This window comes from Panthera leo, chromosome D1 (assembly GCF_018350215.1).
Source record: "Panthera leo isolate Ple1 chromosome D1, P.leo_Ple1_pat1.1, whole genome shotgun sequence".
Taxonomy (NCBI): domain Eukaryota; kingdom Metazoa; phylum Chordata; class Mammalia; order Carnivora; family Felidae; genus Panthera; species Panthera leo.
The window spans coordinates 99,625,192-99,639,259 of record NC_056688.1 but is presented as its reverse complement, the minus strand read 5'-3'; the positions used below and the strand labels follow the sequence as shown (position 1 = coordinate 99,639,259).

The window sequence follows — 14,068 nt, the reverse complement described above, 5'->3', positions numbered from 1 at the left end:
TACCAGAGCATAATGAAGAGGAAGAGAGCTAGGCAAAGGAGTAATTTAAATGGAACTTAAGCAGAGCAAGAAGGAAACCTCAAGGAAATGAGGGACAGTGAAAAGGTGGAAGAACAATGGACACAGTAGGTGGGATGGAGGGATGGCATCACTAGCGTTGGTGTCCTAGGAGCAAGCTGGAAAGTTAGGCGGGAGTGGTCAGCATAGGATCAATGAAACAGAATGACAGCGAAAGGTTGCAGTCACTGGTAATAGCAAGAATAACAGAATTGCTTAACAAATGTTGACTACTGAGGAAAAAAGAAAAACATTTTCCCCTGAAAATCAGCATTTTCCCCAGTTCTGGGCATCTATTGTGCCCTAGATATGGGCAAAGTCACAATATCTTCCAAACTTCCAGATGAGGAATGGAAGCAAAGGCAAATTCCCTTCACGTACGCAAGTGAGCAGTATTTAGGTAATCTCAGCAAGTTGTATCAATGTTTTATCGAACGCAATATGTATCATTACACAAGATTACAGGAATACAGCCTCTTGAAAAGATTCCAATACAGAAGATTCCCTCTCCCCATTCCACATGTCAACCGAAGGCCAAAAGGGAGACCAGGAGACTTACGGACTGCCCGCCCCAACGCAGGGAAGGGTGACCGCGAACTCGGAAAACCCGGCAGAGGGCGCTCAGCTGCCCCGCCTCCCCGGACCTCGCCCCTCCCGGGAAGCTCAGCTCCACCGCCGCCCGCGCCCGGGTTTTCAAAATGGAAACAAACCCGGCCCCGCCCTGCTCCCGGAGGTCGCCGGGAAAAGGGCACCGCCCCCTGGGGGGCATCCCAGCCGGCCAGGCGAAAGTTCCCGCAAGCAGAATCGGCTCGCGTTTTCCCTTTCCCTTCTGACTTCCTCCCTGCCCACTTTCGTTCTCCAGCCAACTGACTGGAAGCCTTGCAACGAACGGTCTTACCCTCTCTTCTCCTCTGGCTTCCTCACCTGTCCGCAACTCCGCCCGCCCCACCCCCGGAAGTGACGATGGCCTCCCATCCTTGCTTGCGTCCCGTCGAGCCTTGCGGCGGCGGCGGGAAGATGGCGGCGGCGGGAGCCCTGGAACGGAGCTTCGTGGAGCTCAGCGGTGCTGAGCGCGAGAGGCCGAGACACTTTCGGGAATTCACAGTGTGCGGCATTGGTACGGAAGCAGCTAAGGAGGACGCGATCCGGTCCTTCCCCTCGGGCATCTCCTATGGGTCCCTACATGTCTGACCCCTCGTTCATACTCCTAAGTCCACATGCCTATAGCCCCGGGATCAGAGCTTCCGTAGTGTCCTACTTCGCCCTCCTTTCTTCCCCTTCTCTTTGTATGGATTGTCAGTCGTCACCCTCTGCTTTCTCAGTGCCTTCAGTCCCTGTCATCCCTAAAGAGCTAGGTGTGCGGGCTGACCAATCTTCTTTTGCAGGGACTGCAAATGCCTTGGCTGGAGCCGTGAAATACAGTGAGAGCGCGGGAGGCTTCTGTTATCTGGAAAGTGGCAAGTTGTTCGCCGTCACCAGAAACAGGTTCATTCATTGGTAAGTGCTGTGTTCGCCAACCCCCCTGGCAGGTTGGGCTGTTGGACTTCTGACTTCTCATGGCTGTTCCCAGAATGTCATTCTCCGAGGCGGTAATAGACAGGAAAAGAGGACTGTTTTCACATCTGAATCAGGGGAAAATTAGGGAGACGCAGAGTACTAGGAGAGCTGCCCTTCCAGGCAGCACTAAAAGCAGAGGAAATGAAGCTTATGGGATAAAGCCCCAAAGTCCAGTCTTAAACTTGAACTCATTGTGTTTTTATAGTGTTCTACAGCTTCCTTAATTCTTCAAATACATTTGAGCTCTTTCACATCAGGCATCTGAGCATGTCTAGTATCTAAGTTTGCTAGAGATGGAGTGGTGAACAAAAGCAACACCATTTCCATCACGCAAGATGTTGTAGCTGTTTGAAGACGGGTATGGACCTGCTTTTGATGGTGCAGTTTTATGAAGGAAAATACACTAAAGTAAGGGACTGCGACATAGGTGTATAAATACAAATTTTTCATACTTGCCTCATAGGAAAAGTATAGGGGCTGTGAGAGGCTAATGAGAGGACCAAATGTTATTAGTGAGACAGAGAAGGCCTTCAAGGATATCACATTTAACCCGAGATCTGTAGGATGAAAAGTTGGCCGGGCAGGGAGGGGATTGGGGGACAGAGCCGTCCAGCACACAGCATCACCATATGCAAAATCCATGAGGTAGAAGGAACTGGGCAGGTTTGAGGAACTAACTGGATGGAGATCTGTGTGGCTTAAGTACAGTGGGCGAAATGGAAAGTGGTGTGAAGATGCTGAGACAGGGAGTAAGCAGGACTCAGATCATGGAGGACCCTCAGATCCTTTCTAAGCGTTTTGGATTTTTTCCCCCCGAGCACACTGAGTAATCACTGAAGGATTTTAAAGAGTTACTCTTTACTAACATAACCAAAATTGCATTAAGAAAAAAAACAGTTTAGGGGTTCCTGGGTGGCTCGGTTGGTTAAGCGTCTGACTCTTGATTTCAGCTCAGGTCTTGACCCCTTTTCTTTTCTTTAAAAAGAAAAAAAATCATTTTACTCTATGGCAGGTGGATTTCAGTTAGATAGGTATAATACAAAAAAACTGCTTGCTTTAATGATGGCCCACGTGAGAGATGCTGGTGGCTCACTTACGGGAGTAGCTAGGAAAGGAGAAATAGGTGGATTTAAGATGCATTTAGAAGGCAGTTTCACTAGGACTTGGTGACAGAGTGAATATGGGGTAGAAGATGGGAAGGGAAATGGAGGGAACAAAGTCAGTTCCCTGGTTTCTGGTGTGACTAACAAGATATTGGGTGGGCAAGTTGCCTTTTACTAATACAAAGAAGATGGAGAGATGTGAATAATTCTTTCCGATACATTTGAAGTTACCTGTGTAGGAGCCCTTCAGAAATGTCATGTAGGCCTTGAAATGTATAGGTCTGAGGCTCAGAAGAGAGACCTATGTTTGACATACAAATCTCATTTAAGAAATACTTTTTAGTACCTAATATTTTCCAGTCAGTGTTCAGGGACTGAGAATATAGCAGGGAACAAAACAAAGTCCCTGCTCTTGTGGAGGGAAAGAGGCAATAAACAGCAATAACCCCCCAAAACAAATAAATACAGTTTGTCCAGTGATGAGTGGAATAGAGAACAGGGAGGCAAGGTGAGAGGAAAGGGAAATGCCTGCAGGACATGCCAGCAGTTACCTTTCATAGAAGGTAGTCAGGGAAGACCCAGTGAGAAGTTGGCATTTGAGCGGAAGAAGTAGGTATCTGGGGGATGAGATTTTTCAGGTAGAGCCTTCCAAGAAAAAGGAACCAAAAATGCAAGGAACCTCAGACAGGAGCTTATTCATTGTGCTCAAAGAATGGCAAGGGGCCAGGAGTCTGCAGCTGAGTGATCAAAGGGTAGAATAGGAAAGTAGCCACGGGTCAAATCAGGGCTTTGTTGGTAACTTTAAGGCTTCGACTTTTGCTCTGAGTTAGATGAGAAGAAGCCATTGAAGGGTTTTAAGTGGAGGAATGACCTGATCTAGGTTGTGTTTTTAGAGGATCGCTGTGGCTGCTGTATTGAGGACAGGGTATAGTGGGGAAAGGTTGGGAGCAGGGAGACTGATTAGGAGGTTGGTGCCACGGTCCAGACGAGATGCTGGCAGCTTAGAACAGGGTGGTATTGGCAGAGGCAGTGAGAAATATTCTGTTTGTGGATATGTCTTGAAGGTGAGTTTGTTAGAATTACCATTGGTTCAGATATAGGGTATACAGAAAGAGAAGCATCAAGGGTGACCTCCAGAGTTTTGTCTTGAGCAACTGGAAGTTACAGAGATGCCATTAATTGAGTTGGAGAAGAGTGAAGGTGAAGTAGGTGTTTTGGTCTCTTTGTTTTTCAGGTTTGCTAGTCTAGGTGTTCTGTAACAGGTTTCATTTGAAACCCCTGTTAGATATCCAGGTGGAAGTGTTGAGGCAGTAGCCAGTTCAGTGGAGAGTTTGGACTAAAGATATAGATTTGGGAATTGCTGGCATTAGATGGCATTTAAAGCTATTACACTGAATGAGATCACTTAGAGATTGCCAGAAGTATTGGCATTTGGGGCCAGAAAAACCTTTGTTGTGGGGAGCTGCCCTGCACATTTTAGGGTATTGAGTAGCATCCCTGGTCTCTACCCACTACAGGCCAAGAGCACCCCCTCCCCAGTGTGACAAGCAAAAAGTTCTCCAGGTACTATTAAATGTTATTAAGGAGTGGGGTAGATCGTTCCCCTGTTGAGAACTTGTGTAGTGGAGGAAAGTTAAGGTCTGAGGACTAAACCCTGGAGCACTCCAATATTTAGTAAGATAAGGAGACTAGGAAGGAATAGGAGGGAAATAAGAGTTGAACAAAAAGAGAGTGTTATCTCAGAAGCTAAGGGAAATATTTCAAGAAGAATAGTGAAAAACTGTTAAGTACTGCATATAAGTCAGAGAAATGAAAATAGACCTCTGCGTGGTGGAGGTTTGTCAGAAACTGCTCCCACTGTGGTACAAACATCCGAAGTGGCTGGGCTCTGGAGAGAAGATGACAGGAATTGTGAGTACAGAATAGCTCTCTTAAGGAGCACTGCTGTGAGAGAAGCAGAGAACTCCAATTCTCGAAGGAGGGCAAAGCAAGTGTATGGAGGAAGTATAATAGTGTATGTATACACAGTCAAGAGCAATCACTAGAAGGGAACTGCGGAAAGTGAGATATTAGAAAAAAATATAGATACGGGAAAGGAAGTGTGGGAGAGTAACAGTGAGCCAGGAGCTAGTCTTCAAGGAATGAAAGAGACCTGCAGATAACTGCGGTGGGCAGGGGTCGTAGGTGGTATCTGGCTGCACATGCCTCAGAGCTGAGTAGTTCGGGCAGGGAGGGAGGAACAGTGGCGCTGGAGTGGCAGTGGGGAGCAAGCAGGACAGCTGTGCCCCACTTTGAGGCCCCAGCACAGAGAGTGTGGTAGAGAGAGCTTACCACCGTTAGAGAGGACTCTGGGGGGTGTCCTCAGGGCAAGATCCAGGACCCAACTTTAACCATAAAGCAGGAAGGCGAAGCAGGTTTTCAGAGACGAGGTTGAGAGTCCAAAAAATTGTGCTGATGACGTGCCGTGAGTTACCAGAAGCAAAGCAGCCCTAGGAAATTAGAGTTCACATGGTGCGTACAGCTTCGGGGGTGGAAAAGATGCGCTTTGAGAGAATGGGTACAGTAAGCAGATAAGACACCCGAAAATCAAGGTTGGAGGAAATAAAATGCAAGCGTCAGGTCCAGGAGAAGGAGAGGGAATGCCTGGAGACACAGGGAAAAAGCAGGAGAGGGTAGTATCATCGAAGTCAAGAAAGAAACTCTCAGAAGGACAGCATTGTCAAGTATGGGGAATGCTACTAAGAGGTCAAGTAAGAACAGGACAGGAATCCACTGGAATTGGTGTGGTGACCTTGGTAAGAAGAAGGCAGGTTGAAGAGTATGAGGGAGATGAGGAGATAGAGAAGACATGGCCATGGAGGGGAAAGGAGAGATGGTGATAGCCGGATAGTGGCAGGAATGGGGTGATGGAAAGGGAGAGGCCAGGGAAGAGCGTATTTGAATGTTGAGGGAAGGCTTTGGCAGAAGGAGAGAGATGGACACAGAAGGGATATACTTGAGAACATCAGAGGTTGCCCTCGAATTGCTGGAAGGAGACTTGCTCTTCAGGGGAGGATGCAGGCAGACTGGTAAATGAGCCGATGAGAAGGTAGGGCCCTCCCAGCACGGTGTTTTCTATGATCCAGTGCTACCATATGGCAGAGTTGCGCCTGAAGAGGTCTTCCCTGCATCCAAGAGGAAGTCACTGAAAGGGAAAGAGTCACATTTGTTAGGGTCACCGTAGTATGATGCTGTAGTACTGATAGTAGAGGCATTCCACTGTAAGTAATGGGGGTGCATGGTGTGAATTTTCTTTATAGTGGGGTTCAGTTACTTTGAGTATCATCATCCTAAATAAATAAGCCATCAAGTTTGGAAATGCCTCCATTTTAACAGAGAATCATATAGTAAGATTGGAATTTTATATGGTGTTGTGGTTGGCAAATGAATGTATTGTGATGGTTTAGATTCTAAAAGTTGATCTGAATTTGTTTACCCAAAACTTTGAAATTGGGAAAGTTCATCTGGAAGCCACTTCCATATATTTCAAAACAACAGTCAGTTAGGAAAGCATAAACTGTTTAAACAAATGTCTCTTTTTTAATAGGAAGACCTCTGGAGATACATTGGAGCTGGTGGAAGAGTCACTGGACGTAAATCTGTTGAATAATGCAGTTCGCCTCAAATTCCAAAATTGCAGCCTCTTACCTGGAGGGGTTCACGTCTCTGAGACTCAGAATCATGTGATAATCTTGATCTTGACCAATCAGACAGTGCACAGATTACTTTTACCACACCCTTCCCGGATGTACAGGAGCGTAAGTTGGTTAAGAGTAATATCCTTTATTTCCCAAGTTACTCTGGTTGTCACACATCTAATGCTGGAGCAATATCCTTTAGAAATTGAAGGAAAATTGGATTTCTTGGTAGCTCTTACCAAGCATACTTTTGATAGTTACAATTTAAAATGATCAGACACATTTTTAAGTTGAAATAATCTTGATGAAAAAGAACAGCTTTGTTTCCAGGCTCAATTGTTTCTTTTAAAGCTTTTGTAGCCATTGAAAGGAACTGAGCAAAATTCAGCTTATTTTGATTTAACAGATTTTTCTTTTTAATTACTCCACAGGAGTTGGTAATTGAAAGTCAGATGCAGTCAATATTTACTGACGTTGGAAAAGTTGATTTCAGGGATCCTTGCAACTCTCAATTAATTCCAGCAGTACCTGGACTCTCCCCTAATTCTACCTCCTCGGCAGCTTGGCTTGGCAGTGATGGGGAGGCTCTGTTTGCTCTTCCGTCTGCTTCTGGGGGAATCTTTGTTCTTAAACTACCGTCTTATGACATACCTGGTAAGAGTGGGAGCTGAACTTGGATTTAACTTTAAGCAAGGAATGTTGGCAGTAAAACAGACCTTAGAAGACCATACCCATCATACAAGGCAGGAATTGTTTCCCTACTCCCCCTGAAATTGATCATTCAGTGTTGCTTGCCAAAGGAGTCTCTAGTGCTTTTACTGTTTTGTTTTGTTTTGTTTTCTGAGAACGTAAGATTTTATAGAGCGGATGAGGAATTGTAAAGCTTTTTGGAATGTGGGAAGACATAACTGTAAGACAGCCTAGTCTAAGGCCTGTAGTAGAGACGAGTTGACTAGTTATCTACCTTCAGGTTGAGGTACTATAACTAAAATAAGTTAATTGACACAAGGAAGTTCGGCTGCTGATAACCTGCTCCAAGTCACCACTGTCTCCTGCCTGGATTATTGCATTATCTTCCTAAATATCCCTCAGATCTGTTCTTACCCCTCTACAGAAACTTCTGAGATACACTTAAATCTAAGTAGAGTCATGTCACCCCATTGCTCAAAGCCCTCAAGTGACGGTTTGTTCTTCATATCATTCTGAATAAACCCAGAGTCCTTACGTTGGCTTTCAGGGACCTCTTTTTTCCCCTTCGCCTTCTCTACACCAGCCTCATGCTTCTCGCAATTGCAATTCCTTGAACATACCGGGCACACTCTTACATCAGGGTTTTTGCCTGAGATAGTCTTTCTCCAGCTGCCAGCTTGGCTCATTCCCTTAACTCCTCAAGGTCTTCACTCAGTGTTCCCTCAGTGTGTGAGGCCTTCCCTGACCACCCTTTTCCAAATTGCACATACACACGCAGCATTCACTGTATGCTTTCTGTTTTCACTTATTACCATTCTGCTTAGTTTGTGAGCTGTCTCGGCTTCTGCCCTTCTCCCAGTGGAATGTAAGTTTTATGAGGACAGGTGTTTTTTTTTTTTAATGTTTTGTTTACTGCCACATCTTCAGCACCTAGAACTGTGCCTGACACGTGAAAGGAACCCAATGATTCTTTTGGGAAGAATGACTGTTCTGAGCAGCAATCAGGTTACTATTTGTAACTGTTTGGCAAAAATTTTCCCTAGCAATATGTTAGTGCTATTTTTATTAATGCGATAATGATTCAAGATATTTTAAGTGTGATGTATGTGGAAAGGTACATCCTAAAACTCTCTTATTCAGTATGGAAATGGAGAAGCCTGTCCACCTGTTGTAAGGAACTTGTTCATGATTGGATGGATCCTTGTTTTTGAGTTTCTCTGAGTCTGATCAAGAGGTGCCTTGGATGTCACTGGTCTGTTTTCAATCTCGTAGGGATGGTGTCAATTGTGGAACTAAAACAGAGTTCAGTAATGCAGAGACTGCTTATAGGCTGGATGCCAACAGCTATCAGGTAAGTGGTGTCTGGTGGGCAAACCAAAGGGCCCAAGAATTTCATTTTTGCACTGGGCAGGAACTATTAGTGATTCTAGTCTTACTCTAAGGCAGATAAGCATTATACTGGAAAGGAGAAGAGTCTGCAAAATGTCACAGTCCATCTGAGGAGAGCCACACCTCAGACATCTTGATAGCAGAAACTGATTTTTTCTGTATTTTCTCATGATATTCAACTCAGTGCTCTGCCCTGACTCACTAATTTTGTGTAAAATTAGAAGTAGAAAGTTTCTGATGATTAAAACTCTATTCCTTTCTTATGTAGAGCCCTTTAAAGTATATCATAGTGATTGGTTATAGACCAAGTAGAAAATATAGTTATCTGATACCAGCATGTAAACTCTTGGTTCCTTGTGTTGACTAAGAGTGTACATTTATAGGGGCACCTGGCTGGCTTAATCGGTAGATCATGCAATTCTTGATCTTGGGGTTGCGAGTTCATGCCCCATGTTGGATGTAGGAAATACTTAAAATCTTAAACAAAATGGTACATTTATAACTTTATTTTATCTGTTTAATTACAAGTTCTAATAATCTTGGGGTGCCTGGGTGGCTCAGTCGGTTAAGCATCCGACTTCGGCTCAGGTCATGATCTCGCGGTTTGTGTGTTCGAGCTCTGCGTCGGGCTGTGTGCTGACAGCTCAAAGCCTACAGCCCGCTTTGGATTCTGTGTCTCTCCATCTCTCGGCCCCTCCTCTGCTCATGCTCATAATAAATAAATGTTAAAAAAAAAGTTTTTAAAAACAAGTTTTAATAACCTGATAGTTAGAACACTACGAGCCTAAAATTGGGCTTTATGTTTTTAGAGGTGACCAGGGGCCTTCAGATCGTCCCCTCGCTCTTGCTGTTCATTGTGTCGAGCACGATGCCTTCATCTTTGCTCTGTGCCAGGATCATAAACTACGAATGTGGTCTTATAAGGTAAATGCTACATTTATAGTTACTGTAAGTTAAAATAGCCTTGCGAATTGTAAGAGAATTGAAGTCAATCTTGCTGTTTCTGTCAAAGATTATTAAGATCACTGAAGTTTGGAAATTGCAGGCCATTTCTACATTCAGACAGTTTCATTTAGCTTTTTCATACATTTCTCCCCTTTTTATATATTTTTAAATTATGAATCCTACAGAATTAAGATAGTACAGAGAATAATCTTCACTTAAGAGGAATGAATGTGTTTTGTAAATGCAAGTTGATAAAACAGTTTTCAGGATTCATAAGCAAAACAGTTAGATGATCTTATTTATCAGACTTAAGAGACATTTTCATCTCAGACTTTAAAAAAAAAATCTTTAGTGTCCCTCAGCAGATAAAAGAGGAGTGCTAGGTGTGATGAGTGCACATCCTTTCAAAGGGGAAGAAGTTTGTTTTTCCTGACTTGGATATTCTTTGATACTACTTGTTGACTTATCTTGAGCAGGACCAAATGTGCCTGATGGTGGCCGACATGCTGGAGTATGTTCCTGTGAGTAAAGACTTTCAGCTCAGTATTGGAACTGGACATAAGTTACGGCTTGCTTATTCCCCTTCCATGGGACTCTACCTAGGACTGTTCATGCATTCACCAAAACGCGGACAGGTATGAAACAAATAAGACCTGTATCAAGCTACACTGTATGTACTGATGTGGGCAAGTAGCGGGAGATACATTTGAGTCTATTTAAGCTCTTCCCACCAACCTAGGTGTTTCATGTGTTGTTTCTGTGGAGATGATGGGTTTTGTGCTAATGTGTGAATCAAAAAAATCGTGAAGAAGTCGTGGTGAAAGGGAGTAGAGAGTTCAAAGGAACGTGAAAGGTAAAGTTAACCGAAGCTAAATAAGAAAGAGCCAGTTTGGACATCTGGGTGGAAAAATGGAGTTATGAAAGGGATGCAGGTGTTACTAAGTGGTTGGAGGGAAGTTAATTTTTAGAAATAATTTTGCTCGTCTTCCAAACACTAGCTGTTGTATGTAGATGAGGTATTTCGGATGTCATATAATGGTAATCCTGTAATAAACAACCATTCGTTGGATATTCTGTGTTTGCCATGATGCCGGGCCCCTTATGTACATTAATAGCAAATACTTGGACAGTGCTTACTCTGGGCTCACACGCTTTATGCATGTTATCCATTTAATCCGGATAACATTTCACTGAGGTAGGGTCTGTCCTCACTGTGCTGGAGGTGCCCATCCGGGTGCCTCTTCACCCTTGTTGGGCTCTGATGCCCAACTACAGGTTGCCCCTCCATATGGATGCCTTGTTCATGCCTTTTGAGCTGATACTCTGCCACCCCTATTGAGTGGTCACCTTCCTTCCCTGCTTGGGCTTTAATCACCAATACGGACTGCTACTCTATGTGAACACCCTCCTTGTTCTGCTTGAGTTTCCACCCTATACCAGGCCTTCCATATGTGTGGAAGCCTTCACACTCTGCTCATGCACCTACACTCTAAGCCAAATGTGGATACTCTTTTTACCTCCTTGGGCTCTTGATTCATCCATCCTATGACCCTGACCTCGGTCTCAGTTTCCTCCAGTAGTCCACAGAACTCAGGGAAACAGTAACTTACATTTGCCAGTTTACTATATGACAAAGGATACAGGTGAACAACTAGATGAAGAGGTATGTTGGGTGAGGTCCAGAAGGATCCTGAGTTCAAAGGCGTCTGCCCTGTGGTATAGGAGTTTGCCACCCTCCTGGCACATGGATGTGTTCACCAATCTGGAAGCTCTCCTTATACCATACTTTAGGGATTTTTATTTTAGGGATTTTTATGGAGGCATCATGATGTAGGCATAATCCATTATTACTAGATTTCCAGCCTCTCTCCCCACCCCAGAGAATGGGGGTTGGGGCTGAAAGTTCAAGCTTCTAATCATGGCTTGGTCTTTCTGGTGACCAGCCCTAATCCTTGAAGCTATCTAGGAGTCATCTCATTAGAACAAAAGGTGTTTCTGGGGCGTCTGGCTGGCTCAGTAAGTAGAGCATGAGTAAGTAGAGACTCTTGATCTCAGGGTGAGTTCGATCCCCATGCTGGTTGTGGAGCCTACTTGAAAAAATAAAAGGCGGGGGCGCCTGGGTGGCTCAGTCGGTTAAGCGTCCGACTTCGGCTCAGGTCATGATCTCACGGTTCGTGGGTTCGAGCCCCGCGTCGGGCTCTGTGCTGACAGCTCAGAGCCTGGAGCCTGTTTCAGATTCTGTGTCTCCTTCTCTCTGTGACCCTCCCCTGTTCATGCTCTGTCTCTCTCTGTCTCAAAAATAAATAAACGTTCAAAAAAAAAAATTAAAAGAAAAAAGAAAAGGCATTTATCACCCAGGAAATTCCAAGGGATTCTAGAGCTTTGTATAAGATGCTCCTATCATCTTCATCATTTAGGAAATTACAAGGGTTTTAGCTTAGTGCCAGCACCCAGTGGCAGAGACCAAAATATGTTTATTATTATTATTTGATAGATTCTGATAGAGATTATGTTGGTTCTGTAGATGATGCTGGAAAATATTGCCATCTTTGCAATATTAAGTCTTTTGGTTCATAAACATGGAATGTTTTCCCATATATTTACATCTTTAATTTCTTTTTACAATGTTTTATAGTTTTCGGAGTAGAAGTTTTGCAGTTCTTTTGACCAGTTTATTCCTGGGTATTTATTCGTTTTAATGCTAGTGGAAATGAAATTATTGAAATGAAATTATTTTCTTAATTTTATTTTGAGATTATTCAGTGAACGTTTATAGAAATACAGTTGATTTTTGTATCATTGGTCTTGTATCATGCAACCCTGCTGAATTATTTTATTAGTCCTAATAGGGTTATAGTGGAGTCCTTAGAACTTCCTGTATACAAGATAACCTCATCTGCAAATAAAGATAGTTTTATTACTTCCTTTCCAATTGAATCAACTGAATGCCTTTTTTTTTTTTTTTTTAATTGCCCTGGATAGATATTCCAGTACAATATTGAATAGAAGTGGGAAGAGCTGGCATCTTTGTCTTGTTCCTGGTCTAAGGGAGAAAGCTTTCAGTGTTTCACCACTGAGTATGACATTAGCTGTGAATTTTTCATAAATGCCTTTTATCATGTTGAGGAAGTTCCTTTCTATTTCTAGTACTGAGTGTTTTTCTCATGCAAGGGTGTTCAGTTTGGTGCCATTGCCTTGATTCATTATAAGGCACCAGTAATTTTACCCTCTTATTTAGGCTTGTGCATCATCAATGCAAAAATATCAACACAGACATTGCAGATAATGTATTCTTATGAAAAGAGTTTTGGCCTCACTGATCCCCTGAAATAGTCTATGGTCTACATTTTGAGAAGCACTCCTCTAAAAGACTCAAAATTGAGTGTAGGAGTGGTGTGAAATTGAGCAGAGCTGTTATCTCCTTTCTTTTGAGCATTATGATTCTATTAATGAAGCCTAAAATCAGATAAACCTTTTTGGCAGTTAGACCTACTCATGTTATGGTGAACTTGTAGACTTTTTTTTCCCCCTACACATATCCTGCTCTTCAGCCTGTATTTTCCTCTAATAGGCACAGTTGAAATTTATTTTTCCTTTGTCTCTAATATTTATATCCATTCCTATTCATTTATTTCTGGTGTTTCCTTTGGTTCTTTGGATTCTAATTCTTTAGTAAGTGTATTACTTCGGTTATTTCCAGGATCTTGTTCTCATTGATGATACAAGCTGCCGTCTGTATTCCATCTAAGACCTTAATACAACTCTCAAACAGAAGTCCTGTAGACTATGGTGTGTGGTCCACAGACTGGTCCTGGGCCACAAATTCTTGTTTACCAGTTTGCAGTAAGATAGCTACAGAACATGAGAGTGAACTTCCAGATACTTTTATAGTGGTTTGACATTGCTACAGACATCCACATTCAAGATTCCTGTATGTTATAAATAAAGTATCAATCTGCAACAGGTTGGAAATTAAATAAAACAAAAAACTAGTCCTTTACCACAGGTAATTTGAGAAGCACTATATGCTTGGCCAGCATTTTTCCAACAAGAAATACCTTGTTCTGCTATCTACTATACACATATTGTGGTGTATGTGTATACAAAATATGTTGTTACAAAATATGTAACAAAAAAAAATATATGAAACATGTTTACCTTTACTATGAGTGATGAACTGATGAACTTTGATACTTTGTTGTTGTTGTTGTTGTTTGAATGCTGGTTGAGACCTGCTAAATTGATTTATATTCCACTAACAGGTTGAGATCTGCAACTTGTGAAATACAGCTCTAGACTAGGATGAATATGAACACTGCATATATCTTTTGTATTTCATACACTCCAACTTTTTCTCAGAAGGGACTCTCTGTATATTTTTCTTTTTTTTTTTTAATTTTTTTTTTATTAACGTTTATTTATTTTTGAGACAGAGACAGAGCATGAACGGGGGAGGGTCAGAGAGAGAGGGAGACACAGAATCTGAAACAGGCTCCGGGCTCTGAGCTGTCAGCACGGAGCCCGATGCAGGACTCAAACTCACAGACTGAGATCATGACCTGAGCGGAAGTCAGACGCTCAACCGACTGAGGCACCCAGGCGCCCCTGTGTACTTTTCTTTTAGTACTACCCTTTAGTAACTTCTGTGTT

At 43.0% G+C, this 14,068-nt stretch overlaps 1 protein-coding gene across 2 annotated transcripts in view; it reads left to right on the top strand.

Moving 5' to 3' along the window:
* The first annotated feature begins 1,065 nt into the window (after nucleotides 1-1,065).
* NUP160 (nucleoporin 160) overlaps nucleotides 1,066-14,068 on the top strand; it is a 52,725-nt gene continuing 39,722 nt past the window's right edge. For both annotated transcript variants that reach the window (XM_042904171.1, XM_042904172.1), the window contains exons 1-7: nucleotides 1,066-1,174; nucleotides 1,443-1,554; nucleotides 6,304-6,514; nucleotides 6,826-7,048; nucleotides 8,357-8,435; nucleotides 9,283-9,397; nucleotides 9,895-10,053. In XM_042904171.1, coding sequence (XP_042760105.1) covers nucleotides 1,075-1,174; nucleotides 1,443-1,554; nucleotides 6,304-6,514; nucleotides 6,826-7,048; nucleotides 8,357-8,435; nucleotides 9,283-9,397; nucleotides 9,895-10,053 — 999 coding nt within the window. In that variant the 5' untranslated portion in view covers nucleotides 1,066-1,074. The remainder of the gene's footprint in view (nucleotides 1,175-1,442; nucleotides 1,555-6,303; nucleotides 6,515-6,825; nucleotides 7,049-8,356; nucleotides 8,436-9,282; nucleotides 9,398-9,894; nucleotides 10,054-14,068) is intronic.